Source organism: Amphibalanus amphitrite, unplaced genomic scaffold (genome assembly GCF_019059575.1).
Source record: "Amphibalanus amphitrite isolate SeventyFive unplaced genomic scaffold, NRLGWU_Aamphi_draft 001735F_arrow, whole genome shotgun sequence".
Classification (NCBI taxonomy): domain Eukaryota; kingdom Metazoa; phylum Arthropoda; class Thecostraca; order Balanomorpha; family Balanidae; genus Amphibalanus; species Amphibalanus amphitrite.
In genome coordinates this window covers 37,598-52,068 of record NW_024883228.1, presented here as the reverse complement: position 1 = coordinate 52,068, position 14,471 = coordinate 37,598, and the positions used below count along the sequence as shown (strand labels likewise).

General features: G+C 49.7%; 1 protein-coding gene across 2 annotated transcripts; it reads right to left on the bottom strand.

The window, feature by feature from the left end:
• Nucleotides 1-9,263: 9,263 nt before the first annotated feature.
• Nucleotides 9,264-14,032, bottom strand: LOC122374896. Of its 2 annotated transcripts, none has more exons than XM_043353953.1 (7): nt 13,895-14,032; nt 13,369-13,554; nt 12,141-12,268; nt 11,513-11,770; nt 10,881-11,156; nt 10,324-10,456; nt 9,264-9,630 (listed from the first exon to the last, which is right to left on the bottom strand). In XM_043353953.1, exons 1-7 carry the CDS (start codon nt 13,950-13,952, stop codon nt 9,602-9,604), a joined length of 1,068 nt encoding a protein of 355 aa, XP_043209888.1. In that variant the 5' UTR covers nt 13,953-14,032; the 3' UTR covers nt 9,264-9,601. The 2 variants fall into 2 exon arrangements, with proteins under 2 accessions (XP_043209888.1, XP_043209889.1); XM_043353954.1 differs by lacking the exon at nt 9,264-9,630 and adding an exon at nt 9,856-9,930.
• Between the last annotated feature and the right edge of the window lie 439 nt (nt 14,033-14,471).

Sequence of the window (14,471 nt, the reverse complement as noted above, 5' to 3'; positions counted from 1 at the left end):
GGCCAGCTTAGGTCACGTTTTGGTCAAGGTCAGGTCAAGGTCAGGTCAAGGTCAGGTCAAATTAGGTCAAATTTCAAAATTAATATTTTTGCATAAGATGGGTAACGAATCGATGCAGCTCGTCACGGGGAGTTCAATGGTGGTCTTTGTTTTGCCGTACGTGGTCTAGAATCGCTAAAAATTGAGTTCAAAATTTTGACGTCATCATTTTTGAACAGTTTTTTCGCTATAACTTGGCCAAAAAATGAGATATAGATCTGAAATTTGGTATGTATATAGAAGAGCGTAGGGACTATCACATATATTCCGGTTTTTTCGAAATTCGGAAAATTTTGGATTTTTTTTTTTGTTTTCCAAAAAAAAATCAATTTTTTGATTTTTTGCGGTCAAAAACCCAAAATTTTGAAAATCCAAGATAGCAGTTTTGTAGCGCCGCTTTTTGTCTACTAGACTATATAAAGAACTTTGAAATTGCTTGATAACTGTAGATTTGGTGAGCGTTTCAAGATTGCATGTTTTTTGCTCATTTTTGCTCGAACATGACTTCAGTTTGACCTCAATAACTCCTGACCTAAGGTGACCTAAGACTTAAAATTTGGTGTGAAGGTGTCAAATTGATGCCCGGGAAGGTACTGAAAATTTTGCGGCGCTGCGCGCCGCCGTTTTCTTGCTATTCAGGAAAAACCACAGGGGGCCAAAATGGCCCCCAACGGGGCGAGGGAATAGTAGCGTAGCCTGGGTCAGTACCTATATCACGCTGATACGAAATGCTGTAGCTTTATGTGAAACTCGTCAATGGATTTCGGAATGAGCGAAATTCAGTAAAACGTACATTGCAACCATCATTTGTGCAGACTGAAAGGAATTAATGACGGAATTGTATAGAAATACTGTACTAATGCGTTATACATTTTTCATATTTTTTTGTTTTAAGTAGGTAGTACCTATCACTACCGATGTCTACCAAATATCAAAACGTTATCTTATGCTAGACTTCAGCTCGACGACACTAAATGACTTTTCATCCCTATATACGCATTATATAACTAGGTAACGACGTTTCTTATGCCGGGCTGATTTGTTTCAGGTTACTCATACATACGGCTTGCGTTATTTCTCATTAACCCGCGCCCTGATGGGGGGGGGGGCCATTTTGGCCCCCCTGTGGTTTTTCTTAAATAGCGAGAAAACGGCGGCGCGCAGCGCCGCCAAATTTTGGGTACCTTACCGGGCATCAATTTGACACCTTCACACAAAATTTCAAGTCATAGGTCACCTCAGGTCAGGAGTTATTGAGGTCAAACTGAGGTCATGTTCGAGCAAAAATGAGCAAAAAACATGACATCTTGAAACGCTCACCAATTCTACAGTTAACAAGCAATTTTAAAGTTCTTTATGTGGTTGTGTAGAGAAAAGACAGCGCTACAAAACTGCTATCTCAGATTTTCGAAATTTTGGGATTTTGACCCCCCAAAATCAAAAAAATGATTTTTTTTTGAAAAACTCAAAAAGTTTCCAAAAAATTTTCGAATTTTGAAAAAACCGGAATATATGTGATAATCCCTGCGCTCTTCGATATACATACCAAATTTAAGATCGATACCTCTTTTTTGGCCAAGTTATAGCGAAAAAACTGTTAAAAATTGATGACGTCAAATTTTTGAACTCAATTTTTAGCAATTCTAGACCTTGTAGCGCAAAACGGAGACCACCATTGAACTCCCCGTGACGAGCTGCATCGAATCGATACCCATTTTATGCAAAAATATCAACTTTGAAATTTGACCTAATTTGACCTGACCTTGACCTGACCTTGACCTGACCTTGACCAAAACGTGACCTAAGCTGGCCCTAAAGTCTGTCTGACCCACATAATCGCATTTGTCATGTAAAATGGACCATGAAACATGTATCACACGACACTTTCATATTGTGACCCCCCAGTGACCTGACCTCTGTGACCTGACCTGGTATCAGTGACCTCAAATAGCAAAATATGTGTTTGAAGAACATTTCTCCATCGATGATTTTCAATGAAATGCATTTTACTCGATTTTACAACGCATTTCTTGAAATGCCTGTAAACGGTGAAAATTCGACCTTTGACCTGACCTGTGACGTCATCGGTTTGACCGAGGTCAATGAAATTGGGTCACAAGGTAGTTCCCCGCTGGGGCTATCCAACACCGTTTACCGCTTGTCGCTATGTTGCGTGGTTCTCGAGATCTGAGGGGGGGCCAAAATGCCCCCCCCCCCCCATCAGACCGCGTTGCTCGGCAGACCCCATATGGGCGCGGGTTAATAGTCAACAGAACTATAAACAATGTTCGATAACATTGGCTCGCTTAGCATGTTCTGCTTAGTAATGTAACAAAAGATGCATGCAGCATGGTTAACCCTCGCCGGCACAAGCCATTTTGCGTCCTTCGACGGCACAAGGGGGGGGGGGTACGACCCCCCCCCCCCACTCGCGTTTGGCCCCTGATCGAGCTAGAGCTTCGCGGAAAAAAAAACGAGCGTGCTGCCCGTCACGAGAGGGAGCCGATGATACCCAATTTTAAGGTTCTAGGTCATCGGGTGACCTTCCAGGTCAGGTCAATGACCCGAAAACCAAGAAAATCGGGACCTGTTAGAAAGTCGTAAAGTGTGGCTGCTATGTGGATTTCCGGGGTGCTGATCACGAATATCGTGTTAGTTTTGATCAGAGATGATGTCTTTAAGCATTTAGACCAGGTCGGGTCAGGTCAGGTCAGGTCAACCAGTAGGCGTCGTGACGGGTATTCGTAGTACGTGTCAACCGCCTCTGACAGCTTCGTAACATGTTACGCAGGCACCAAAACTACTTCGTAAATGTTCAAATGGTTGCTAAATTCGAATTCAGCTCCAAAAACTAGCCAAGAAACATGTAAAACTCGAAAAAGTGAACCGAGGTCACCCGAGGTCACCAAAGGTCAATGACCTGACCTGACCTTCAGGTGACCTTGACACCCACCCTAACCCGGCCGGGCCCGGGGGGTAATCCCAACCACCGCAGCCCGGGGGTGGGGGGCGTTTTTCGCCCCCCTGTCTAACTCCGTAAATAAGGGAGCTACGGAAACAAAAGCGATACAAAGCGAAAAGTCCTTACGAGACGATTCTAATGCACCTAAAATTTTTGACCTCAGGTCAATTTTCAAGGTCAGAGGTCAAGGTCAAAGGCCAAAACCGGCACATGTGTAGTGATCTCAAAGTAAGCCTTCTAGAGGACGGCAGGCTGCATCAAACCGGCAAAATTGGGTGTCAAACGAAAGAAGAGAATCTGAGGATTCTGAAAATGTGCTCCAAATCAAAGGTCAAGGTCAAGGTCACGCTGAACATTAACCTCAAACTTGGCACTTTTTCGCACATCTTGCGTGCTAACTTCCAAGATGTTTTGAAATGTTTTGAGGCTTATCAGTTCCCTATTTGTGGTTCATCTTACGATACAAGGCTGCTCAAAGGTCAAGGTCACAGAAGAGTATCCCTGCTAGAGGCTATTTCTCTGATTCAAGTTAGTAATAATAAATAAGACAATTTTGCCATCCGGAAGCTCTAAATGAAGGCTTAGAGGAAAATAGATGCCAGATTCGTGATCAGCGGGTACAAATCCATCATAAACGACCTTTCGTGTGTCAAGGTCAACCAGAGGTCATTCGAGGTCACATGAGGTCAACATGAAACTTGACCTTTTCCGAACAAAATATATATCATTCGACGCGGCTTGACAAGGCGAATGCGATGGTACCACTGCCGTAGCTCTAGGACCATTTTTGTCGAAGTTATTTGCGAAAAACTAAAACCACATTTCGGGGTCGTTGACCTGACCTCTGACCTCAGGTCACCAAAACTATTTTTCTATGTTTCTCTAGGTCAAACGCTACACAGCCGTGCTCGTAATTTGTTATTATCTCTAAAACTCTATTTTTAGCAGCTATTTGAAGTTTGCGTCTGTGACGCCGATTTTTGCCGTGCAGGGGTCTAGAAAAATGGACCTTGTGACGTCATCAAGGGGGCTAGGTCCAAATTTTTTACTTCAGAAGATGTCAAATTGATGGGAGAAAAGGTACTGAAAGTTTCGCCTTCCTATTCCTAAGCGTTCGGGAGTTATCGCAAATATTCGCCAGGGGGGGGGGCGAAAAACGCCCCCCCCCCCCGGGCCAGCGAGGGCTAATGTATGGGAGCAACATCAAATCACATGTTTGAACGTTTGAAACCACGAAAAGCTTGCAAACGCGCGGCTAATGCGAGCCGACATACGCCGAATCGCGATTCCGGCCAAACATGGTCTCGGAAAAGAGGTCACAGGTCAAAGGTCATTTGGGTCAGGGTCATGAAATTTTCAGGGTAGGGTAAGGTGCCTAATAAGCGACCCTTTCCGATTTGCGACCCACCTCCCTACAGAAAAACTGGCAGGAGAAAACGGGGTAAAACATCGTCAAAAGGTCAGCCATACTTTGGTTATCAAATTAAACTATTTCCCGGTCGTCGATGTTTCTGGTGGGACGTTTCAAGTGAGTTTAACCCTCGCCCTGGCAGGGGGGTCGATGCGACCCCCCTTAAGGTTTTTCGAAGATAGCGTAAAAACGGCGGCGTGCAGCGCCGCCAAATTTGGCACAGCCTATGGGGAAACCTTTTTACATATGACCTGAAAATTTCAGGTCCAAGTGACTTTGGGTCAGGTCACCAGGTCAGAAAAACCGGTACAAGGTCATGGTCAAATTTCAATTTTCTTTTTGCACCTGTCCAACTCACAGTTTTGCACTGATTTCCTTCAAACTTTCAGGATGTGCTAAGTTCACCGAGTTGTATAACATATAGTTCGGTTTTTTTGAGTTCACTGACCTGAGGTCAGTTAGAGGTCATTACGTCGTAATGTTAAGCCTATGGGAAAATACTAAATTCGGAAAATACTGGAGATATCCGCTTCGTTCTATCACTTTTGTGCTTTGAAACCACAGTACTTAACAGCAGGTCACTTGGTGCTTCTTTGTTTGGTGTACTTATCCATGGGTCAGGTCAAATGAGGTCAACTGAGGTCAAATGACGTTTTTGCCAATTACTTGGCACATAATGACGCTAGAGCTTAAAAAATGGTATCATTGTGTTCCTGGTGATCAGCCGAATCCAATGATATGCAATATGATGCAATTTGGTTAACATGAACTTAATTTATTAATTTAAGTTTACTTAAAATTTAAGAAAACTTTAAGTACACTTAAGCAAGCTACAAAGTATATCATTCGACGCGCCTTGACGTGCTGAGATCACTGGTGCTTTTCTTTTTGCTCTATCTTAATTAGATCAAAAGTTATAAGCGAAGAACTTTTGACCTGTTTTTAGCGAAATTTTTACATTTATACCCCCCAAAACCCCCCTAAATATTGACCTAGAGCAACCAAATTTGCACAGGGGCGAGAACTCCAGGGGGCCCACCTACCTACCAAATTTGGTGTTTCTAGTGCCATAGGAGCCAATCGCGAGGGGGGGTCGCATCTACCCCCCCCCCCCTGACAGGCCGTGTTATGAAAAATGCGCTGCCAGGGCGAGGGTTAAATAAAAATGACGATTTTCTTATCCAAAACGTGTGTGTTTGGGCCCTCTCTGATGAAAAGCGATGCACATTAGGATGATGCAACTTTTTTATTCTGAATCGACATTCCTTCTTTCAATTGATTGTTGTTTTCCCATAGTGAATCGCTCAATTGTGCACAGCATGGCGGTTAAAAATGTGTCGCAACTCATATTTCCTATTTGCGCCTGACATGGTCGCAAATAGCTCAAGAAGGGAAAGAAAGGGGAAAAGAGAGAAATGAAAATGAGGTGTTGCTGAAGCTTGCAATGTGTGGCAGTGGATGCCAAATGTCGTCACCGACTGCAGGGGTGCCGAATTCAGCGCGGACCTCGAATATCATACGAGATAGCCCGCAAAATTTGGGTTTCCGCCTTCTTTTCGCCCTCGGAGCATCACGTGATCAGTTTTTACTTACTTAAATGTTGGATAAACGTTCCTGTTCGAGTGATTGAGTGCTTTGCGTATAGGTTACCTTTTTGAGATCATATTTCATCTTTTCAGGCGTCGCATTTTTTGGGACGCCGCGCCGGTGAAAACAGGGCGCCGGAGGGCATATTAGTCACGTGACATTTGGAACTTCTCCCGCTCCATGGGCCTTCTATATCCCAAACGTCACGTGTAAATTTAACGAACCTTGAGCAAATCGCCCCAGGCGCCCTGTTTTCACCGTCGTCCATTTTTTGCCATTTTTAATATGGGGAAACCCATAGACTTATTAGCGACCCTCCCCGGTCGCTAATCGGGAAGAGTTCCCTATTAGCGTTTTTTGCAATGGTTTGCCAAAATGCTCACTACAAATAAGTTAGTGAATATTGGTGCAGAAAATGACTATATTTTAACCCTCGCCCGTAAACGGCGATCTGCCACCTTCGCCCATGCAGGGGGGGTTGGTGCGACCCCCCCCCTTGGCGTTTGAAAACGGAGCGTCGTAGAGCTTAGCGGAAAAAACCAACGGATTGCTCTCGCCGAGATCTCGCGATTGGTGGTATATTTTTTGGTCCTAGGTCAATATTTGACCTACTTTTGACCGGTCAAAGGTCAAATTTTCGGAAAAATAGACTTTTTCAACTTTCGGCGGCGATTGCGGCAAAACGGTGAAAGATATCGACTTGAAACCTTCACTATCGTGTTTCTTGATCAATTCTCTATCGTTTGGTATGTATTTCGTTTCCCTAGCTCTAAAAATGGCGCGTTGGGAGCGCCGGAAGTCGGCAAGGTCACAGTCGGCGGCAGAAATTCGAAAAATCAAAATTTAAATTTTTGAAATCTGATTGTATTTTTGGATTTGGGAGGTCCATTTGCTCCCTATAGAAGCTAATATTGCTGCATATTCCCATTGAGGTGACAAGAATTAGCAAAATAGTGGTTCGGGCGCTTTTCAAAAATAGTACCGGACGCTGTTCCTCTTGTGACGTCATAGCTCCGTGACCTGACCTGACCCGGTCAAGTTTCTTATACCATATGATAGCCAATACTTGCCCCAACATGCATGGGAAGTTTCATCACGATCCATCAACCGATGTCCGTACCACCGGCAGGAAACCTCGGGCGTTGGCACTCAGTTTGTGAAAATCCGGCCGGAGGCTGTTCCCTTTGTGACATCATAACTCCGTGACCTGACATGACCCGGTCAAATTTTTTTTTTAGCAAAAGATGCGCAAGGTTTGCCCCATAAGGTACCCAAAATTTGGCGGCGCTGCGCGCCGCCGTTTTTGCACTATTTCCGAAAAGCCTCGGGAGGGGGGGGGCTGCACCCCCCCTACATGGGCGAGGGTTAATAGAAAAATGAACGATCTCTCCGAAAATCAAGCCAGTAATACAGTGGCACCCACAGAGCGTGAGCAATGACGGCTCAAATTAAGGGGGTCGCTAATTAGGCACCTTACCCTAGGTGTAAAATTGATCAATGCGAGGGTACTGAAAGTTTCGTCGCGATCGACCGTTTTTTACGCGAGTTATTCGCGAAAAAAAACTTAGGGGGGTGCATCAACCCCCCTCCCCCCTGTGCCGGCGAGGGTTAACCCTCGCCCATGTAGGGGGGGGGGGGTTGGTGCAGCCCCCCCTCCTGAGGTTTTTCTTAGCTACACGCCGAACCGTTTCAGATAGCCTGCTCAAATTTTCAGTACCCTTTGGGGCATCCTTTGCGCAACTTTTGGTATTTTATTTTTGTCAAGGTCATGTCAGGTCACGGAGTTATGACGTCATAAAGGGAACAACCTCCCGCCAGATTTACGCTAAATTGGACATTGCTTCACATTGGTATAAATGCCGACTGACCTGACACACTGATGGATTGTTTTAGAATCACAACTGGCTGATTTGACATTGGCACAATGTCCGTTGACATTTTGAAGGTTACTTAAGGTCAAGGTAAGGTCAGTGACCTCGGTTGACCTGTAATGACTTCTTGCACTTGTATGCCTTTTCGGGGTATTTTGATGCCCTGAATTAGAATTTGCTATCCATTTCAGGCATCGTCGGTTGTTTCTTGTAGTTCATTTTGGGTCAGGGTCAGGTCAGTGACGTCACACGCCTGACGTGACCCAATGCACAAATGACCTTGCAGACTTCCGATGCTCCCAACGCATCATTTTTAGAGTTATGACATCAAAATACACACCAAATGATAGAGAATTGATCAAGGATCACGATAGTGAAGGTTTCAAGTCGATATCTCTTACCGTTTTGCCGCAATCGGCGCGGAAATCTGAAAAAAGTTAGATTTTTTCCGAAAATTTGACCTTTGACCGGTCATAAGTAGGCCGAATGTTGACCTAGGACCAAAAAATATACCACCAATCGCGAGATCTCGTTGAGAGCAATCCGTTGGTCTTTTCCTCTAAGCTCTACGACGCTCCGTTTTCAAACGCCAGGGGGGGGTCGCACCAACCCCCCCCCTGCATGGGCGAAGGTGGCAAAACACCGTTTACGGGCGAGGGTTAAGCAATATCCATATTATACTTGCGCTGGCAATTCCATCAAATTCGTTTTTCGTATCTGTGCGTCAACCCAGACCTCCAGTCACACGCATGCATCATGTTCGTGTCTTGCCCTCAGTGCCATGCACTGTCGCCTCTAGCGTTGCTGGCCCCCTGTGTCCTGTGCCGAGATTTCGGGGGGACCGGGGAGCCGGGGGTGCGCTCGCGGTGGGAGGGGAGACGCGCCCGGTGAGGGGGGAGGGAAGGGACCGGAGCCGCGATCGGAGCTGACCTGCCACATTTATCACGACTGACAGCCGGGCTCCCTGTAGTGTCAAATCCCATGGACGGGTCGAGAGGCACACTGGACACCCGGCTCGGTCCTGGAGACCTCTCTTTACTGCGTTTCTGTGGAACTTTGACCCTTGCTGGTGGGTCAGCTAGCGAAAACAGCGGGCCCATTTGTCAGAGTTGCCTGTAACCTGATGTGCTCCGGGACGGTTCCATGCGCGACGACCCTTTTAGGGCCTATTTTTGTACAAGATAGGGCTGTTTTGGTGGCTGCTTGTGTCGTACCAGGAACGCAGCGAGACTCGCCAGGCTGTCGGCTCTCAGTGCACGCTCAAGGCATTCAGACCGGTCAATGCTGTGCAATGCACTGTTCACTGTTCACTGTGTACTGTACATAGGCAGTGCACGTATGACGGCATTATTTCAGCTAAGAAGGCTCAGTATAAGTGAAGCACACATTTTACATTTCATTTTATTCCATCACAAGGGTGACACGAGCATTAGGAATGTATATTTCTCGTAGCCTCTCCTTCACAACGCTTACCCACAATTATCATATAATAAATGCCACTATCTACTCCGGGGCAACAGCGCTCCGGATAACAACCTCAGAATACTAGTAGTAATCACACTTGGGCGGCCACCAAGATCGGCTGGTCAGTTTGGGAGGAGACGGTGACCCCTGTTGACCCGGGCCACGTCCTGGTGACGGTCGGAGTCGGTCTTCAGCTGTCTCTCTCAGCGCCAATATAGGTGAGCGCGTGAACGTGCTGCAGGTAACGATGTCCTCCGGTAGCACAGGCTAGTACTCCGGCAGCAGCGCGGGGTCACCTAGGGCCAGAGGGGGAGGGGGAGATCAGAATTCCGAACTTACTCCGGCAGCAGCGCGGGGTCACCTGGGGCCAGAGGGGGAGGGGGAGATCAGAACTTACTCCGGCAGCAGTGCGGGGTCACCTGGGGCCAGAGAGGGGAGCGGGAGATCAGAACTTACTCCGGCAGCAGCGCGGGGTCACCTGGGGCCAGAGAGGGGAGCGGGAGATCAGAACTTACTCCGGCAGCAGCGCGGGGTCACCTGGGGCCAGAGAGGGGAGCGGGAGATCAGAACTTACTCCGGCAGCAGCGAGGGGTCACCTGGGAAACGGAGGCGGAGGAGGAGGGGGGGGAGGTCAGAATCTGACTCCGGCAGCGGTGAGGGGTCACCTGAAGCTGGGAGAGGGAAGGAGATACGGAGGGTGTGGTGCCTGAACAAACGACTGGCGCAATAGAGCATGCGTTACTGTCGTTCGCTTACTAAACGGCTCGCTATAATTTCATAGCACGGCATCCCAATACAATCTGCAAAGCTTTTTAATGAATCGGTTTACTTGTGCGACTAAAAGCAGATTTACCGCTTGATCTTCTGATAAAGATTAATTAAACAAAACTTATTTAGAATTCAAATGTTTATTATTTCCATTGTTTATTTAAATTACCGACTGCAATATTTTGTAATAAAAGAAAAATGTACTCCACGTAGGCACGTACCTGCTAGGAAGGCCTGCTGAACTTTGAAGATGTGGCAGCCTGCTGATACGTCGTCGTAGTAGCACATGTTGTACTCCTCGATCGAAGTCTTGTCCTGGCAGTGGGTGGCAGCGTCGACCTGCAGCTTCACAGCCTGCGGGCAAAACCGTGAAATGGTCAGTCACGCTGTCTCACAAATTGTAGGCCAAGGTAATCACTCGAGCATCTAAACAGCTAAACTCGGCACGACAACAAAAGTGGTCAGATAGTGGTCTGTAGGAATGGCAGAATCACAAATTTTTAGAGGCGTGGTCAGTCAACTTGACCTGGTGGCCTGACCTTATGTGTCCTAGGGTCAAAAATATTACACACGCTTAGAAATTAATGGCCATGCATCATAAGCTATACCAGGTTTCGCGGCGCTGCGTGCCGCAGGTTTCTTTACACACGCAAAAAGCAGGTACCTAGGTGTGGCCAAAAACGGAAGGGGAAGAATATCGCACCTATCTTCTAACAAATCCTAAACCATGAAAGCCTGCCAAACCGCGCCAATTATTGGACGTGCGCTCCGCACTGACCCTCTCGTCTCCCTCGAACTGCTTGAGCTGCTCGATGAGCGGCGTCACGTCCAGCTGTCCGTCCTGGCGCAGCGCGCCGATCGTGTCGAACACGCAGTAGATGAACCGGTGCACTCGCTCGGTGACCGACGCCGGCTTCTCGGCCGCCTCCTCAGTCTCGCCGGAGCCCTCCAGAGGCTCGGCGCCGGCGTCGGGGACACTGCGCCGCCGCCGCAGCGTGGCGTACTGGACGGGCACCTCGTGAGCGTCCCGACACTCGTCCATGGCCGACACGATCTGGGGGAGCGGACAGACGGGATGGGGTCAGAGACGGCGAGACAGAGAGACGCCTAGAGAATGTCATTGCACTCCAAGGATGCAATCTCCTTAGTAGAAACAATCCGCTGCCTGGCTTGACCCCAGACCCGAGGACCGGGAAATCACTATGTGGGCCCCACTATCAGGCATCACCCACGAGACCCTAATGGCCAGATCACTGTAAGTCTTAACCGCAAGGCTCCATTGGTCACTGATTTTAACAATCCATTGCTCAAAACACATTTAGCCGAATCTGCAGCTTACTATTGCAGGGTTAAATATGCGCTATGCGTGAGGGATAGAGAGGGAGAGAGGAGACAGTCTGCTCAACTCACCGTGGGCGTTGGCTTCAGGTTCTCCAGACACTCGGTCTGCTGGATGCCGATGTCGAGGGCGCGGTCGGGGTCGTCGCGCGCCAGCCGTTTGTACATGCAGCTGCTCTCGAGCAGCGAGTCGCGGCACACGTAGTAGAAGTTCTGGCGCTGCTCGACGCTCAGGTCGGCCGGCGTGTGGTGCAGACAGGCGCGCGACGCCGCCTGCACGTCCCGCTCGAACGGCGCCGGGAAGCCCAGCGCCGAGATCTCCTCCTCCAGCTGAGGACGGGCGGCGGGGAGACACGGGGCGGCGTCAGAGGTGGGCCTTGATGACACATAGCAGTCACGGTGCTGAGGGCGGCGGGGGGACACGGGGCGGCGTCAGAGACCGGGTGTATAGTACACAGACATTCCAAAGCTCCTCAATGCGAAAAAGGTTAATTTGCAAAACAACAAGTCTTACAAATCAGCTGAAGTTGATGGGGCAAAATGCTTATTGGTGGGGCAAAATAGGAAGTTGGTGGGGCGGGGGGGGGGGAGCAGCCGCCCCACCAACTGTATAGGAAGCTCCGCCACTGTGCTGTGCATTTCTCACAATTTCCGCATTACATTTGGCTAGCTCTTCCGCCGGTTCTCCAGCTTTGCTCACCCTCTGTTCGACGAACTCTCCGGCGTCGTCTACCACGCCCATGCTCTCGGCCATACAGTCGCGGATGCCGAGCTGGAACCGGCGCACCGAGCCGCCGATATTGCGCGCCTGGTTCTTCGGGTCGTTCACTGCCCGGGTCAAGGTCAGCAGGCAAGGTCAGGTCAATGTCAAGGTAAAACAGCCCCAGACACAGGAACCGCATATGGGATGTTAGAACGCAGACCAAAAGCTTTCGCATAGTTGAAGAAGAGTTATATGCATAACTTGCACTTAATTAATTGCATCCACCCCTTATCACCACCATGAACGGCATTATCAAAAGCTTTATTTCAATGCCGAGTTGGTAAATTCACATCTGATATCGAGCGCCCTACAGAGCCCCTCTGTCCACTCCTGGACAGTGGACGGCCATGGCCCTGTCCCCGGGCCCGGACCCATTCGCGGACGGAGTAGATACCTGATTCAAGGTAGGTACGTTTTGAAAAACGTACCTACCTTGAATTAAGATGTCTAGTCGTAAAAGCTTGAAATCATATAGATACCCTGATCCTGGGCCCACTCACGGCCGCCAGTATCCTGTCCCTGAACCCACTCACGGACGGCCAGAACCCTGTCCCTGTCCCTGAACTCCCCTCACGGTGGTCAGTGTCCCTGTCCCTGTCCCTGTCCCTGAACTCCACTCACGGACGGCGGCCAGTGTCCTGTCCCTGTCCCAGAACTCCACTCACGGTGGTCAGTGTCCCTGTCCCTGTCCCTGTCCCTGTCCCTGAACTCCACTCACGGCGGTCAGTGTCCCCGTCCCCGTCCCTGTCCCTGTCCCTGAACTCCACTCACGGACGGCGGCCAGTGTCCTGTCCCTGTCCCTGAACTCCCCTCACGGCGGTCAGTGTCCCCATCCCTGTCCCTGTCCCTGAACTCCCCTCACGGCGGTCAGTGTCCCCGTCCCTGTCCCTGTCCCAGAACTCCACTCACGGTGGTCAGTGTCCCTGTCCCTGTCCCTGTCCCTGTCCCTGTCCCAGTCCCTGTCCCTGAACTCCACTCACGGACGGCCAGTGTCCCCGTCCCCGTCCCTGTCCCTGAACTCCACTCACGGACGGCCAGTGTCCTGCATCCCTGCCCCCGGACCCACTCCACTCACGGACGGCGGCCAGTGTCCTGTCCCAGTCCCCGGACCCACTCACGGACGGCCAGTGTCCTGCATCCCTGCCCCCGGACCCACTCCACTCACGGACGGCCAGCTCGGCGCTGAGTCTGTCCAGGTCGTCCTGCGACTCGAAGGCCTGCTCCACGCGGCGCATGCACTCGTCGGCGATGGCGCTGATCCGCTCCGGCAGGCGGTACGACTCGGGCACGCACTCGGGGTCCCGCAGCGACTCGAGGCCGCCGAAACTGAACAGGCCGTCATGGTGCTCGGCTGCCGGAGAAGGGCAGCGGGAGGGGGGGAGTGTTAGCGGGCTGTGACAGGTCGTGCACTGGGTGTTTGCGGAGTCTTGGACACATGCATATTTAAAAGTAGACGTTTTCAATGTTGGACATACCTACACAAAAGTATTTTACTCACACTATTACACATAAGACTTTTTACTGTCATCTAGGACTATTAAAGTCAATAAAGTTTTCTCTTACCAAATATTTGCGCAAAGTAAATCCAAAACGTAAATATTTGCATCGTAGCCAATGCCATTGATTAAACCTACCGGGTCTGTCGGTGGTGTTATTTGGACAATAAACTGGAAGCTGTAAATCACTCTTACCTCTGACGGCGAGCACTGCAGCGCCCAGCAGCCACAGCAGCGACGTGGAGCTCCTCATGACGGCTGTGTTCGGGGAGGCTCACCACTGGCGCCGCCGGTCGTCCACACCACGCCTTTATAGGCTCGCACTGAATGGCAGGCCGCCGGCGACCGACGAGAAAAAACCGCACCGAGCTTGGCACACAGACCAGGAAGCTATCAGACTTAAAAACGAGATTCTAGTGAAAAAGCGTGGCACGTGTTACAAATTTAGATAAGAGTGCACGTTTTACATGTGAAATTTGCCGTCAGTGGTGTTAGTTTGCTGGCTGAGCGTTGAGGGCTCCGGCAGCTCCGGCGCCGAGTTTCTGCTGATTTTTTTCTCTGCGCCGGGCCGCCGGCGCTGCTCTGCACGTTATAACGGAGCCGGTAGGGTGAACGGACTGCCAGCTACCCATTAGGGCGCCGGTCGGTGGGACGCCCCGGGCCGGCGGTCTCACTATAGCCGACAGCAGCGGCTGAGCGCTTCACAGAGCTCTGTGGACGCGGCTGTAAACACTGAGCACTGCACTGTTAGCACGTCATGTGCTGTGTGCCC

What these genes read in the sequence shown, in the direction of transcription:
- LOC122374896 (XM_043353953.1), bottom strand. Translation starts at nt 13,952, where the DNA reads ATGAGGAGCTCCACGTCGCTGCTGTGGCTGCTGGGCGCTGCAGTGCTC. An exon ending in CAGCGCCGAGCTGGCCGTCC is followed by an intron (nt 12,269 to 13,368) that starts GTGAGTGGAGTG and finishes TGACCCGGGCAG; the next exon opens with TGAACGACCCGAAGAACCAG. An exon ending in TCAGCAGGCCTTCCTAGCAG is followed by an intron (nt 9,631 to 10,323) that starts GTACGTGCCTAC and finishes CTCTGGCCCTAG; the next exon opens with GTGACCCCGCGCTGCTGCCG.